We start from the raw sequence: 15101 nt of genomic DNA on the forward strand, positions 1-15101 counted from the left end.
TGGAGGGAAACTTCCCCAAGGGTAACCCTGAAACAAACAAAAACATTCACAAAAACAAAGCCACTGGTTGTCTGGGGCATCTTCTGCCTTACAAGGAATTTTCTAGATCACTCAAGAAGGCCTGGGAAATATGAGTTCTGTGATCTTTTCAAGATGAAGCCTCAGAAAGAGGATCTCTTGCTTCCTGCCCAGAAGAGCCACCATTCTTATTAGTTTATTATTATTATTTATTATTGTTGTTGAGATCAGTCTGTTCTATATTGTATAAAGCAGTGGCCCTTCAGACCAGGCCCTGACCGACCGATGAGACTCCTCTTACACTCAGCCTGGGGGTGAGTTTTTAGGATGGAGGATGACATTTGCAGCATAATGGGCATTCAAATGGTATCTGTCTGGTACCACACACAGTGCACAGACTGATAAATTATTATCAGTGAGAGTAGAAAGAGTGCCACCCTGTAAATGTATCAGGGTGACTTGGGACAGTAAGGAAACAAGGGCAAATTAAAAAAAGAAAAAAGAAAAAAAAAAGAAAATCAGGGAAACTAGCCCCAAGAACTTACCAGACATTTCAGACTTAGGAAAGGCTATAATTCCCTCACCTGCCCTCCCCATGTCTCAAAATGTAGGTACTTAGACCTGCAGAGACCATGGTTCCTCCAGACCTGTCAAGGACCCTGTGCAGGGGAACTCCCAGACTATTCCTTCAGCTTAGCTCATTCTCGCCTGATACGGCCTCCCAGATAAAACTGCTGCCTGCCTTCCTGTCCACCCACCTAGACCTTCTTCCCTTCCCTCGAGCTGGACCCAGCCCTGCCCTTTTGCCTTTGCAACTGGACTGAAGTGGACAGCTCAACTCTGACCCTGAAGCCTGCATCCACAGCCAGCAAGTCAGAACAGCTCCTTTGACTTCTGACTAACTTCGGTTAGTCAGCTCACCCTCACAGGCCACATTTCCTTCAGTCTCTCCTGTTTCTCAGAACCCTTGAGACCTCTTGAACCCCACTCTTTTTAACCCTTTGTAGTCATCCTGCAACCCACTGTTTATGTAAAAAAAAAAAACATCTCTCACCTCTAAGGGGCTAAAAGAAAATTTATTCGAGAGCCAAATGAGAATGAGAATGATCGTGGTCTGAAAACACAGACTTGAGCCACCCAAAGTTCCCTTTCAAATATGTTTCTTTTTTTCCCCAAAAAGTTCTTGAAATTTTTGTTGCAACAAAACAAAGAAAGTCATAAATCCCAACACTTTTCAGGTCCATTGCTGGACACACCAGGGAGCTGTGTCACGGCAAAGGGCGGGGACTTCTGCTCTCAGCCTCAGGTGGTGCCTGACGACACCACTGTGGGGTCAGTGAAGATAATGACGAGGACCAGAAGTAGAAACCAGGCAGTCACTTGAGGCGAACAGTTCCATTTTTGTCCTTGGCCAGAAGCAGGAAGTGTCCACGCTTTTCAGCCCCTGAGGTCCAGCGGAGAGTTCTGGTTTCTTATCGCTTTCTGAATGAGCACCTCTGCCTGGAAGCTACACCTGAGCCTGTGACCTCAACTCCAGTTCTGACGCTGATCCTTTCTGGTGAACAGCTTTGGGATTAGACTTCTGGATTTTCATAGTGGGAATGGGTTATATCAATTCCCCAGTTACAACTCATCTCCTAAATGGTTTTAGGGTCTCTGCTCTTGAGGGAAGAGTATTACAGGAGCCTTAGTGACCCCTTCCTACTAGAATGTCTCTGCCCCTAAATAGAGACGTGGTGTTCTGATCTGCTCCAAAGCTGGGAATCAAACCCAGGACCTCTGGAAGAACTGCCAGTGTGCTTAACCCCTGAGCCATCTCTGCAGCCCAGGATGAATAATATCCCATCACCTACCTAGGCCACATTTTGTTTGGACGTTCACCCACGGTTATTCCCGCCTTTCTTCTACTGCAAATGGTGGTGCCGTGAATGTGGATGGACAAATAGCCTTTCAAAGCCCTGATTTATAATTTTAGGAGGTCCCTTTCTCTCTAATATCCCTTCAGTGTTGAATGGGGGCCGGGGGGGGGGTCAGCCCTCACATACCTTTAAAATGATGAGCTGCAGAATCAATTTGCAGTTTTAGTGTAGATAGAAAGTCATTGCAGCTTAGGCCCCGTAGGTCTTTGCTTTTATGGTCATCCCTGGAGTCTGGAGCAGGGAATGAAGAGCATGCAGGTCAACCCTGGCAGATGGGAGAGAAAGCCAGGCCCTACTCTGATACGCACTGGGCAGGGACCTGAGAGGCAGGAAGCCCCGCAGGCCTGTGGCCGAGGATCTGTTGAGCTCTGGTCTCAGCACCTGAACTTTACCTTTGTTAGCTACAATCAGTGAAATCGCTTCAAGCCTGTGGCTCTGGCCAGAAACCAGGCTGCTCTTAGCACTGCACCTCACTCCCTGCCTGGCCAAGCTGCCTCCATATCTTGATCCATACCTTTACTGTGGATTAATTATAGTCACCTCTCACTACCCACCCTCCCTCCCTCCCTGTCTCCTTTCCTCCCTCCCTCCCTTTCTCCCTTCCTTTTCTCTCTCTCTCTCTCTCTCTCTCTCTCTCTCTCTCTCTCTCTCTCTCACACACACACACACACACACACACACACACACCCCTAAACTACCACAGAAGTCCTCACTGGGTCCCCACCTGGCTTCCACCTGCCTCTAACCCATTCCCACCATAGCAGCTTCGGAACCAGCCTTGGGTCTGAGCTGGACTCATACAAAGACATTGCACGTTGGCCTCCATCTGAACTCTTTTTCCCTGCAGGGCCGTGCACAGTCTGATCCTCCTAGACCTGGTCCATTCATGCCTGTGGTTCCAGGTTCCATTTACTGCTCCTCTTCCGGGACTTTGGTGTGTGTTGTCCTTCGGTGCGCACTGTTCCTCCTCACCAGAAACTTCCAGCACTCAACTCCACTAAGACCTAAATGATTCCTTCCTCCAATCATTCTACGTTAGGAGTGTCCCTTGTCATTCTTCCTAGTGATGGTTTCAGTTACTTGCTGGAGGATTTGTTTACTGGATATCTTCTCTTCCCACTAGACTGTCAGCCACTTGAGGCCAGGACCACATTGGGTTACTAGCTAGCCAATGTCCAGCCACCCACACGAAGACCTTTGTATATATAAACAATCCACAAATAGTAACTCCCTGAATGAACTGACAAACAGGTAAATGAGGGAGAACGTGGCATTGAGAAGTGGCCCGGGAAGCAAGTTTCTGTGACAGACCATGTACCCAAAGTTGGCCTTGTCTACTTCCACAGCTAAGAAACCTGTAAACCTCTACACTGTCCATGACGGGGCTGTCCACACCGTTCAGAGGTCCCCTTTCTACAATGACATCATCCTCACTATTGGGGGCTGGAACGTGGCCATCTGGAAGGAAGAAGTCATGGTAAGCTTCCTCGTGGAATGGAGTGGGCGGGCATGCCTTTGTTACTGAGAAAGACAATGGGAGCAATGACTGTTCCAGTTCATCGTGCCCGTGGGGCACTTTATAGAGAAATGAGAACAGATGGCCTGGCTCTAGCTCCTCAGCAGAACCACTGGGAGTCTTTGAAAACACCACCACGTGGCTTTCTTTCCAGAGAGGAAGTAAACAGCACAGCAAGGCTCTTGTTCTCTGGAACCCAACCCAATAGTGTTTGCTCTCGAGAATATCTATTGTGGGCAGCTCCTCAGACTTGAGTTTTCCTCCTCGTAAAGCAGGAGGTGGGACCCTGATGACTAGAGGAGCCCCGGGGATCACTGGGCAGCCTCTTGTCTTCTGCGCCAGCAGCATGTTGGCAGGTTCAGGAAGCTGGCATCTGTAGACTGAGGGCCCAGGGACAGCCGAGCATTGCTTGTCCAGACACATGTGTGCACTGGTAAGATCTGGTCATGATTAAGAGATGGGCCCTGCCAGATGGGAGCAAGACTGCCAAGACAAACAAACAATAAAAAAAAAAAACAGTTAGATCCAGTGAAGCAGGGCAGGGCAAACTGGTTCTTTTTGGTGAGATTTCTGGATTACTATGCCCCTTTGAGAGAAATATGAGATTGTGAAAACCTGGAGGAACAGGGACAAGAGGCAGAGCACATATGTGTGTCACAACTGGAACATACATGCTCGCCCACCAAATAGCCCCCCTTGGATATCTAATTCATATAAATAATTCTAAAAAAAATAAAAATAAAATAAAAATAAAACTTAAATCTCCATCCATAAACTTTCTGTCAATAATGAAGGCTTCATTTTTTTTGCTATTGTTGTTTGTTTGTTTGTACAATGAGGAAGGTTTTTTTAGTAGAAAAAGAAAACTCTCCAGGCGGTGGTGGTGCACACTTTTAATCCCAGCACTTGGGAGGCAGAGGCAGGTGGAACTCTGTGAATTCCAGGCCAGCCTGGTCTATAGAGTGAGTTCCAGGACAGGCTCCAAAGATACACAGAGAAACCTGTCTCAAAAAATAAATTAATAAAACAAAAAAAAAAACAAAGAAAGAAAGAAAGAGAGGAAGGAAGGAAGGAGAGAAAGAGAGGAAGGAAGGAAGGAAAGAAAGAAAGAAAGAGAGAGAGAAAGAGAGGAAGAAAGGAAGGAAGGAAGGAAAGAAAGAGAGAAAGAGAGGAAGGAAGGAAGGAAGGAAAGAAAGAAAGAAAGAAAGAAAGAGAAAGAGAGAAAGAAAGAAAGAAAGAAAGAGCGAGCAAACAACTCTGGTATGATTTTCAGAAGACTGGCAGGAACAAAAAGCCCCTCCCCCCACCACAGACTTAAGGTATTGAGAGAATGGGGACAGAAAGGCTTGGAGGTGACCAGGCCTGGGCAGTCTTCTGCCCTCGTGACAGGGTTTCCTATGCATGGAGTTGACTTGTGGGAGACAATCCCATGCCTTGTTTTAGTCACCGAACTATAAGGGACACTTGGACATACCTCTGGGTAGGCGGACATGCCAGTAGCGTAAAGCATATTCCAATCTCTTTCCTCTGAGACAACTTTCCCAAGTTAGCAAATTATCTCATGGTGGAAAGGGGGGAAATGATGATTCCCTTATGCTTTGGTGCCCGAGAGTCTCTCCCAAACATAGCTACAGCCATCTAGACTGGCTTATGAAAAGTCTGCAGGCGCTGCTGCTGGTTTGGAGCTGGAGTGGACAGCTGCGTTAGTTCCATGGTGATGAAAACCCCTCAGCAATAACTTAAAGGAGCAGAGATCTCGCCTGCCTGACTGGTATGTGGTTGTGTAGCTCAGGTAGTTCTGGTCCCTCCCACGCCGAAGCAGCATGCAGACAAAGATGCTCACCTCTCCGCAGACAAGAAGCAGAGGCACAGGATCAGGTGTAGGCTTCAAAGGCGAGGCTTTCCTCTAGCTAGGTCCCACCACTTGAAGTTTCCAGACCATCCCCCAAACAGCATCTCCAGCAGTAAGCCAAGTATTTGACCCATGAGTCTGTGGGAGATACATATTCAAATCATAACAGTCATCTTTTTGTGGATGCTCAGACTGTTTCCATGGGCAGCAGGTTTCTGTCATCAAGATAAAGTTAGAGGAGAAACAGCCTCAAATGCTCCTCAAATCTGCTGTCCACAGATCCTCATAGAAACAGCCATCCTTTCAGAGGCAATGGGGATATCAGGACCAGAAACTAAACTGGAAGGTTCAATCTCTTCTAAAAACCAACTAAAACAAGAAAGAAAAAGGTTGCTTATAAAATATATGAGAGAGAAAAATAGATTGTCCTATATAAAAGACCACAACATTTTTTTTAATGTTTTTCATTAAAACATTAAACCAGATGGCCCAGTGGGTAAAGGTGGAAGGAGAGAACCAGTTCCACAAAGACGCCCTTCGACTTCCACATGGGCACTGTGGCGTGCACCACTCTGTCTCCGTGTTTCTCTCTCTCTCTCTCTCTCTCTCTCTCTCTCTCTCTCTCTCTCAACAATTAAACCCTACAACAAAAGGAAGTAAGACTTCCAGTGGGATAAACTTATGGTTAAGTAATAATGGCCACCTGAGCTGTACTTTTAGAAAAAAATAAAAGACTGAATTTTCCTTGGGTCAGAGCAAAAGTTTTCAATGTGTCCTTTACACTGTGTTTAGACTGGACCGCTCCTTCAGACATGCTGCGCACCGAAAAGGTACACTGCAGGGCACTGGTCCCTGACACGGCCCGGCGTATTCTACATCGGCAGAGAAGATGGATACGTCGATATCTGGGACCTCCTGGAGAAAACCCACGAACCGGCCCAGTCCCAGAATATCTGCATCACCATGATCACCTACATCAAACCCTGGACCTTTTCCTGTATGTTCATCTAATCCTTCGAGCAACGGGTTTGGAGAAGCTACGAACGTTTGGGCTGGGCATTCACACGAAAAGGCCCTCCCCCTTCTCGTGTTTTCCTCCAACCGGCTGTGCCTTCTGATCCCCACGCTTCCCTTAGTTTCTCCAACAACACTCCCTTCTTTCTCTCCATCTTGCTCCCGGACTCTGGGAACGCCAAAAGTGTCCCTCGCTGTTTGGACTCCTCGGCCATGATTTCTCAGACTTTTGATCAGGTCCAACCAAGGCTGATTTTGAACCACAAAATGGGAAGCATCTGCTAGTCTTCACAGAGTATGAGGGAGTGGTCCTAAAGTTTTGCTGCTTTTTGGCTATTTCTTTCCAGGAATACTGAGTTGGCTTTTTAAATATCATGTACTTTAGTGATGCTCCCAATGACCACATCCGGCACCTCCCTTCACGGCATCACAAAACTCTCTAGGGTTATAGATCTACTAAGCCATAGTGTCTGGGTTGAAAATGAGTAAACAGCAATATCCTACCTACCAAACAAGCAGAAATCCAAGGACGTAGCTATAGAAAAGTAATTTATTCCCTTGTTTTTTTTTTCTACCTGTTTTTCTAATTTGTCTCTTTGGCTCAAATAGTATTTTCTGTGTAACTCCAGGATGCCTGTCTTTACTGGAAGAACTTCCCCCTTTGTTTCCAAAAGTCTATAGACACAAGGTTTTCTCAATGATTTTTTTTTTCTAGAAACACCCCACCCAGAGACTCAGGCTTCATTCAGGATCTCTAGAGCATCTGCCTGGTTCCCACTTAGCCATGAAGCACGACCAAAGCTTGTTCTCCTACCCTTGGTACAAAACCCTGGCTTCGTACCGGCAGGGCTATGAGTGTAGCATTCAGGAATTTGAACCAGACCTTCTGAAAATGAGAAGAGGGAAGCATCCAGGAAGCTTGGGGAACGAGCATTCTCACTCTGTTCATTATTATTATTATAGTTCAGTGTTTTGTCATAGGAAAACCACGGTTCGAGCTGTGTCTCAGAAACATGTTTACACAGAACGATCCTTCAGCTCTTGCTGTGTTGGCTCAGGTGGGCTTTCCTCAGACGGCAGAGAAAGTTAGCTATCAGCTCCTCTCCTTAGATAGACACCAGGAAAGCCAGATTTGAGGTGGTGGGAAGCTGACAAAGACTTGGGGTTTTAACTTTCATCCCAGCAACTGGAAATAATGACATGACGGTGTTTACATAGTCCAGCCATGAGCGCCTGCTGGAGCGCCAAGAACGCGGCCACCACAGCAGGTCCTTTGGGAAACCAAACAACAAAACAGCTTTTATGTTTAGCCTCTTCAGAGGACTTTCTGTTTGTTGACTCTCTCCTTTTATCCTAACCCTCCAGCGAAGCAGCAGTTCATAGCCATAGCCGATTACTATGGAACACTGCATATTTTAGAAATTCCGTGGACACTGAGCCACCCTTCCTTCAATGAGGTTAGTAAAGTCCCGGCTTCCCGAGTTTAATGTCGCTGATGCATTTCTTTGTCTAAAATTATACTTACTTATTTGCGTCTGGACGTTGGGGAAGAACTTGCGGGACTTGTTTCTCTCCTTCTACCATGTGGGTACCGGGGATTGAACTCGGGGCAGCAAACTTGGCAGCAATCACCCTTTCCTGCCAAACCATCTTGCCATCCTTTGGGGGCATACCTTAAACGTGTGTTTAAAATGGTGGCCTTTTAAACTTGGGACATTTTAAATAATAAGGGAATATTTTATCATATGAATTAGATAGTTTGAAGCTAAGGAAAATAATCACACATTTGAAGTCAAACGAATGATGTGGGTAAGTCGTTCTTTTCAAACACCCTTCCCCAAGGACTCTGACGACACATCATACATCTCTCTATCCTCCCCCCTAATATCTGCATACTGCTGGCCCTGCATCTGAGCCGCAGTACTCTGCCCCTCCAACCTTATACTCACCATCTAAGTGTTTCGAGCAATCCTAAGAATGAGGGTGTAAAAGGATTGATGACTGAAAAACATACATATATATATGCACTCACATTAAATGTATAGATTGCAGTCTATTGCATCCCAGCATCACACTAGTTCCAGACAGGCAGCAAGCTTGCCCTGACTGCCTTCCCCAAGGGAGGTCTCTGTTGACTCCCTCCTAATGTTCATATGACTGCATGCTAAGCTTGCTGGGGGAATTCACCTCTGCTTCTAGTCTCTTTAAAGTCTCCAGAGAGGGCTGGAGAGATGGCTCCGCCATTAAAGGCTAGGTTCACAACCAGAAATATAAAGTCTCTGTAACTATCTTCAGCTGAGTTTACCAAGTTCAGTTGAGGACATGCAACTCCAGTCTCCAAAGTAAGAAGGGAGAAAAGAGGGAAAAAGCAAATACTACCGTAAAAGCAAAATCTACTGTAAAAATTGAAGGTTTTTACAGCTCTCTCCTTCCAACTATAACAACAAAAACCACAGGGGCCTAAATGTAAGCACAGAAGCAAGCACACGGAGCTAACTTCCCTGACCTGCAGGCGCACCTCCAGTTCACACCCCACTAAAGGATGAGAAACATTCTAGTTGGTTCTTCCGCTCATGGTTCAGAAGGTGGTTATACAGTTTTGGTCAGGTGGAGTGGGGAAATGTGGTAGGAAAATCCTAACCACGCAGCAGCAGGCATCCGGACAGAGCCTTGGAAAGACCAACGGCGTCCCTGTGGGGCTAGCTCATCACAGGCCTTTGCTTCTGGCAGGTATCAAGTGTGAACTACTACTTTGAAAGAGAGGTCAGGCACCTGGAATATGTCCAGCAGCGCAAGTTGATCCGTGATCAAGAAAAGAAAGAAATGGCCCTGGAACTGGTGAAGAAGAAAACCGTGAGTGAGATGTCAGAAAGGAGAGATGCCTCCGCCTCCTCCCCGTGGGAAAGTGTGGCTGAGCTCACCCCGCAGGAGTCCTGTGCACTCCACAGCTTTCTGCTTTCCCTTATGAAAACCAAGAGGACATTTCTTTGGTTTCCTGGGCCACTATGAGTGACAGTTACCTGTTGAGCACACCATGAGATCCTATCCCATTTCTGTTTATCGCATGTGGGTGTGTTCTGTACGTGGTGGTAAGGCTGCAGACAACTTACATACCTCAGAGGGCACTTTACATAGTCAGTGCTCTGTCATGTAAGTCCTATGGAAAGAACTCAGGTCATCAGGCTGGGCAATAGGCACCATACCCACTGAGCCAGCTCCCCAGCCCTGCTAACAGAGAGAGTCTGTCCGTGCCATCCTTCTGTAACTCACTGTAATTCTAAAGTCCTTTCGTGTAAATACAAAGATTCCCAGGAAAGTGCTTCCGTTACATGGAATTCCCATGTCTGGAGAGCATTGCATTGAAACAAGCCATGAGCTGTCTACCAACAGCTACCTCTGATGCTCGCTGGAAGGCATTTGGCTAAATCACGAGACCACTGCATCAAATGGTTATTAGGCTAAGGATGGTAGCAAAAAGGCAGAGAGGGGTATCTTTTGTCGTGCTGTGATGGACAGCACTGTGAACCCTGACACTGAGACGTGGGGAGCATGTCCACCTTGCATGCAGCCGTCAGAGGAACACAGCACTCTCCGGTCCACTCTCCTCTGTCCCTCCCTCAGGGACGGGAATGCTGGAGCTGGTTCTCTGCCATCTGCTAGAACTGGGGACTTCTCAAGGCTCGATAAACAGTTCTTGTGTTCCTACTCAGATCAGCTGGGTTTGCAATCATGTCTCTTGTCGGTTTGTCTCCTCCCCTGCCAATCTGTCAGCACAGATTCCTAACAAACCCCACCTGTGGCCTCTTCACAGCCAAGCACACAGTAGCCTTCGAAGTAACTTTCCGGGAAAGAGCCCAGGTCTCTAAGCAAAGCAGCAGATGTGACTACAGCGAGGTCCCGCACACATCACCCACTGACAGAATCACGGTCACACAATCAAAGCGAAAGACTCATTCCAAAAGCTGCCCTTGGAGGTGACAGCACACAGCAATCCCAGCGAATTAACTGTCCCACTACAACCAATGAGCTGGGGATGGCTTGTTGTACTCTCAAGCACGGGTCTAAGTGCTCCTGTAGGAGCCACTGTCACACTCTCCCGCTACAGTTTACCCACAGTTGCCACAACTCCAAGTACAAACAACCTACCTTCCAGGCCACATAGGGAAAGCAGGACTCGTGGGAAAGACTGAGCCAGGAGTTTGTTAGTCTTTAGCAACGGTTTTCAACCCTTTCACAGGAACCAACTAAGCCCACTGGAAAACATAGATGTTTACATTACAATTAATAACAGTAGCAAAATGACAGTTAGGAAGGGGCAGCAAAAATAATGTTACAGGTAGGGTCACCATGAGGAACTGTGTTAAAGGGTCGCAGCATGAGGAAGGTTGACGACCACTGGTCTATAAAGGCACCACAGAGGACAGGCTCTTGCCCACTCCCCACTTCTCCAGACCCTCAGACAGCCCCTCTGTCCACCTGTCCTCCTACCCTCCCATAAACCCCTTCGGGAGAGCAGCCACACCGGCTCTTCAACAAAACCCAACTCCTTTTCATTCATCTTTGGTTTTTAAACTGCCAGTGGCTGACAGAGCTGTCTCGCTTGTTCCCACCCAGAAAATCTACAGCAAGTCGAAAGAGCACCTGGAGGCGGAACTGAAGCTGGAGTATGAGAGCTATCTGGAGCTTGAGAAGGCCGTCCTCTTCAGTCTCGGCCTAGGCAAAGTCTCAGAGAAGGGACCATACATGGAGATGATTTAGCCAAGATTCTCCAAGATGGTCCCTGGATTGACCCTGCTGATCTCCCCTCTCCTTTTATTGATTTGCGGTATGCAAGGTGAAACAGCGGACTGATCATATATAGGTGTATTTTTAAATGCAGGCTTTAGCTCACTGGTATGAAAAGAATTAAACTCTTATCAGATTTAATTCCATCTCATGCTGAGTTTTATTGAGCTGTGCTGAATGTGGGCTTTTGAATAAGAACATCTTTATTTTCCTATAGTGGCACTGCACAGCTCCTGACAGCCCCTCCTCCAAAGTCCTGGTCACGCAGAGGCCCTAATCCCTGGTGGAAGTAGGAATCCAACTTTGCCTCTCCCCACCACATGATTTTTGTGGCCTATCCATAAAAAGGATTTCCATGAGCCGGTGCACAGGGCCATGTTCTCAACACAGTATTAGCCAACTGAACCCAGAGATGTCATTTTTGAAGGATAACACATGAAGACCTGGGTGGATTTACCCAGGAAAACAAGATTTATTTAACAGTAGAAAAATGAGCCTAGAGATTGACCAAGCGGATAAGTTAATTGTAGTGCTGATAGGTACAGAAAATATTCGTTAAACATGCAGCATTCATGACATCAACACATTCTTAGCAACATTGGAAAAGACCTCTTTAACCGATCGATGAAGGGAAATCAACAATGGAAAAGACCTCTTTAACCGATGAAGGGAATCAAGAAATGCACCTTCTCATGGCTGTCTTAACGACTTTTCTATGGCTGTGATAAATTACCACTATCAAGGCACCTTATTAAAAGAGCCCGTTTAAGATGGGCCTCACAGTTTCAGAGGTTTAGACATCATGGCCACCGTGGCAGGAGCATGGCAGCAGGCACTGGAACAGGAGCTTGAGACACAACCATGAGGTGGTACGCTTCCTCCAACAAAACCACCCCCCCTAATCCCTCACAAACAGTTCCACCAACTAGGGACCTAGTTATCCAAGCATAAGAGCCACTACAATGACAAAGATGTAAAAGAATTTCTCTAAGACGTAGAATGGCATTGTACCCATATAACTAGCACAGGAAACAGCACTGTAGGAAAACATGGAGCCCTACCATAACACTCCCATCACCCTGCCCAAGGAGGGTAGTTTTAGCTTGTGGGGGATTAACAGAAGGGCTAATCAGGAAGGTGACACAATCCACTTTCCTGGTAGGAAGATAAGGAATGGATTAGAATAGAGTCACCTAACCAGAAATCCTCTTAGGAGGTCATGGTAACAGTTCAGGGTGAGAGACGAGAAGGCCCTGGAGATAAAACATAGCATGAAGATGGAACTGAGAGCTTCACTGAATGGGAAAGGGGAGACAGAGTTTATAGGTCAGGTTAATGGAGGGGAGGGCACTGTCAATCAGCCAGAGATTGCACATTCCCACCTGTGTGTCCTTGGACAGATGACAGAGCTCTGTGAGAGTCTCAGCCAACCATGTTGAATCCACATGTTTAGCAGCATACATGGGCTGGAGTTTATTGTTGCTTAGAACAGCAAACTCCTAGGCTGGTCTCGAACTCTCAACCATTCTGCCTTGAACTTCATCCAGGGGGCTTGAATTGCTCAGTGAGTTTGCCTTGAAGCACTTCACCAGGAGGTGACATAGATCTGAGGCAGATCTGCACCTGTGGGAGGAGAGAGAAGATGGAAGACAGACAGACTGCACCTCAGTCTCCCAGCATCCCAGTTACAGCCCAGCAGTGTACTGGGTTCTGTATCAGGCTCTTGGAGCCCAACAGCTGACACCCACTTCTCTCGCTCAGAGCCTTCATTAGCAGGTGACAGACCTGCTGAGTCCCAGCAAAGAACTCAGTTGAGTTGAGGCTCGAAATAGAAAATGACAATACAGGGCCAGCTGGTGTGTATGAAATAGAGCTAAGGGATGGACCTCCCCTTGAGTCCCCACAGTTTAGCCCTTGTCCCCTGCTGTCAACTCCTTCCCCAGCCTCCCTCCACCTGTATTGTGGATCAATTCAAGCTTCTTTTTCTGTCCTCTAGTTCTTTGGTCTGCCTTACAGTGTCGTGAAAAGAGAGGGGACCCTAGATCCTAGCAGACCTGAACCCAAAGCTCAGCTTCATCACCTTGGATAAGCTGCACTGTCCCCTAATCTTAGTTAAAGGGAAATTCTCATATACATACCCCCTCTTCCCTCCCTTCCTCTCTGTGTACGTGTCCCCTCTTGTGTGTATGTGTATGGGGGGTGCATGCACACACTTGCGTGTGCACACTTCATGCCCATTTGTTCACGCGGATTCCAGAAGAGGACGTCAAGTGTCCTGTCCTGTCACTCTTTATCTTACCTAGCTTGATTTTTTTCTACCTCTTTACTTTTGTTTTTTTTTTTTTTTGGAACATTACACACTATTCAATAACTAGTCACCCAATATCTGATTATTTAGATTAAATGTAATAATCATTCAGCTTTGCAAATTGCTTTCTGCTCACCAAGAAATGTACAATTAAGCCGGGATATTTTCGGGTCCACAGATAAGTACATCATTTGCGTGCACTTTAGATGAAAAGGCAACGAGCTCCAGGGGACTGTGGCCGTGTCCTCTGCGGGTTTGCAAACTCACCATCGTAAATAATTAACAGCTCCCCGTGCCCTTCTGCCCCTGAGCACGGGCGGCGGTAGGTAACATTCTACCTTGGTGCCAGGCTGCCAGTGCCAGGGCAGATACCAGGTAACTGAGCTGAGTCCTCACCTGGAACCTGAATCCCAGTCAAGGGCAGATTAAAGCCTGTCCGGGAAATTCACTCTTTGAATGGCCCATGAGCTGTCTGATGATCACAGTGGGCAGAATCCCACCCTAAATCAGCCTGGGAAGTCCACTGAGGAAGACAGCAAGGGGCCAGTGCAGTTGCTCTCAATGTCACCTCACTAACAGATAGGACTTGGATACTGACCATTAATCTTGGTTGTGCTTCCTTGTAACATGGCAGTGCCCTGGAGTTGAGAGGACGGAGGACAAAAATGTCCTTTCAGTCCCGGCTCATCAGTGTTCATGAAAGTCTGCCACATTTTGTTTCTTCTTGAGGAAAAAGAAGAAAAGCATAAAATGCCAAGTTCCACCCTTTCTTCTCAACTAGGCAGGCATTTTCTCAGTGTGGAGACACTGAGCAGGCTCACTCCTCTCGAGCCTCAGTGTTAGGCAAACTATGTGAGTGTTTGTGTATGTGTGCGCACGCGCGTGCATATGTGCACACGCATTTGTGTATGTGTGCGTGTGCATGTGGTGCAAGCATCTGCAGTGTGTGCACAGGAGAAGGCGTATGCCCATGTTGACACATGTGGACTTCTGCTGCCTCCTATCACCTCCCCACTTATGCCTAGAGAGAGAACCTCTTACTGAGCGAGCCGCTCCCAGGCTGGCTGGACTGCTCTCGGGACAATGCTGGGACTACAGACCCTCACTGACCTGCTGTTCACATTAACGCTGAGGACCCCGTCCAGGTTCCTCGTATCTACAGATCATCTGCTCTTCCCCACAGAGTAACCACCCCAGCCTCCGAATAACCATTTTGATCACTCAACACTTACAGAAAATAAGTCCCATTGCATGGAATTATGAAAATTAAATAAAATCTGAGAAACTAATGTGTAAGGTATAAAATGCAGCCGGGGCAATGTGAGCAACACTGAACTTCTTTGGATTCTGGGATGAGCTAAATCACCAAAGGTTTCCCTACAATTGCTATGCTGTGGTTTTTGCTGTGGTGTGACTCCTGATGGTTGGTGTTTAACACTCATCGTGATGTTCCATTCACACACTCCACTGTGTAAATATGCAAGTAGTGTGTATTCGTGGACAATTAATTCGGCTCCACAATTAACATTGGTCTCAACTTAGAAAAACAAAAGTCTGAAACCTAGAAAAACAAGAACAAATCACGGTTTTTAGTGTAAAAAGAGACTCCCATTTAAAAGGTAGGGCGGCCTTTTGTATATTCCTTTCAATTCTGGGTCAACCATGTGACCATGTAACCATCCCTTGACT

General features: G+C 46.9%; 1 protein-coding gene across 1 annotated transcript in view; it reads left to right on the forward strand.

Annotated features, from left to right (window-relative positions):
- Dnai3 (dynein axonemal intermediate chain 3) overlaps positions 1–11193 on the forward strand; it is a 45455-nt gene extending 34262 nt beyond the window's left edge. The window contains exons 19-23 of the mRNA XM_041656525.1: positions 3284–3414; positions 6098–6302; positions 7685–7776; positions 9050–9172; positions 10934–11193. Of these exons, the coding sequence (XP_041512459.1) occupies positions 3284–3414; positions 6098–6302; positions 7685–7776; positions 9050–9172; positions 10934–11077 (695 nt within the window). The 3' untranslated portion in view covers positions 11078–11193. The remainder of the gene's footprint in view (positions 1–3283; positions 3415–6097; positions 6303–7684; positions 7777–9049; positions 9173–10933) is intronic.
- The last annotated feature ends 3908 nt before the right edge of the window (positions 11194–15101 follow it).

This window comes from Microtus oregoni, unplaced genomic scaffold, assembly GCF_018167655.1.
Source record: "Microtus oregoni isolate MIOR12 unplaced genomic scaffold, Mior012 000000F_ref0000247, whole genome shotgun sequence".
In the NCBI taxonomy this organism is placed as follows: Eukaryota; Metazoa; Chordata; class Mammalia; order Rodentia; family Cricetidae; genus Microtus; species Microtus oregoni.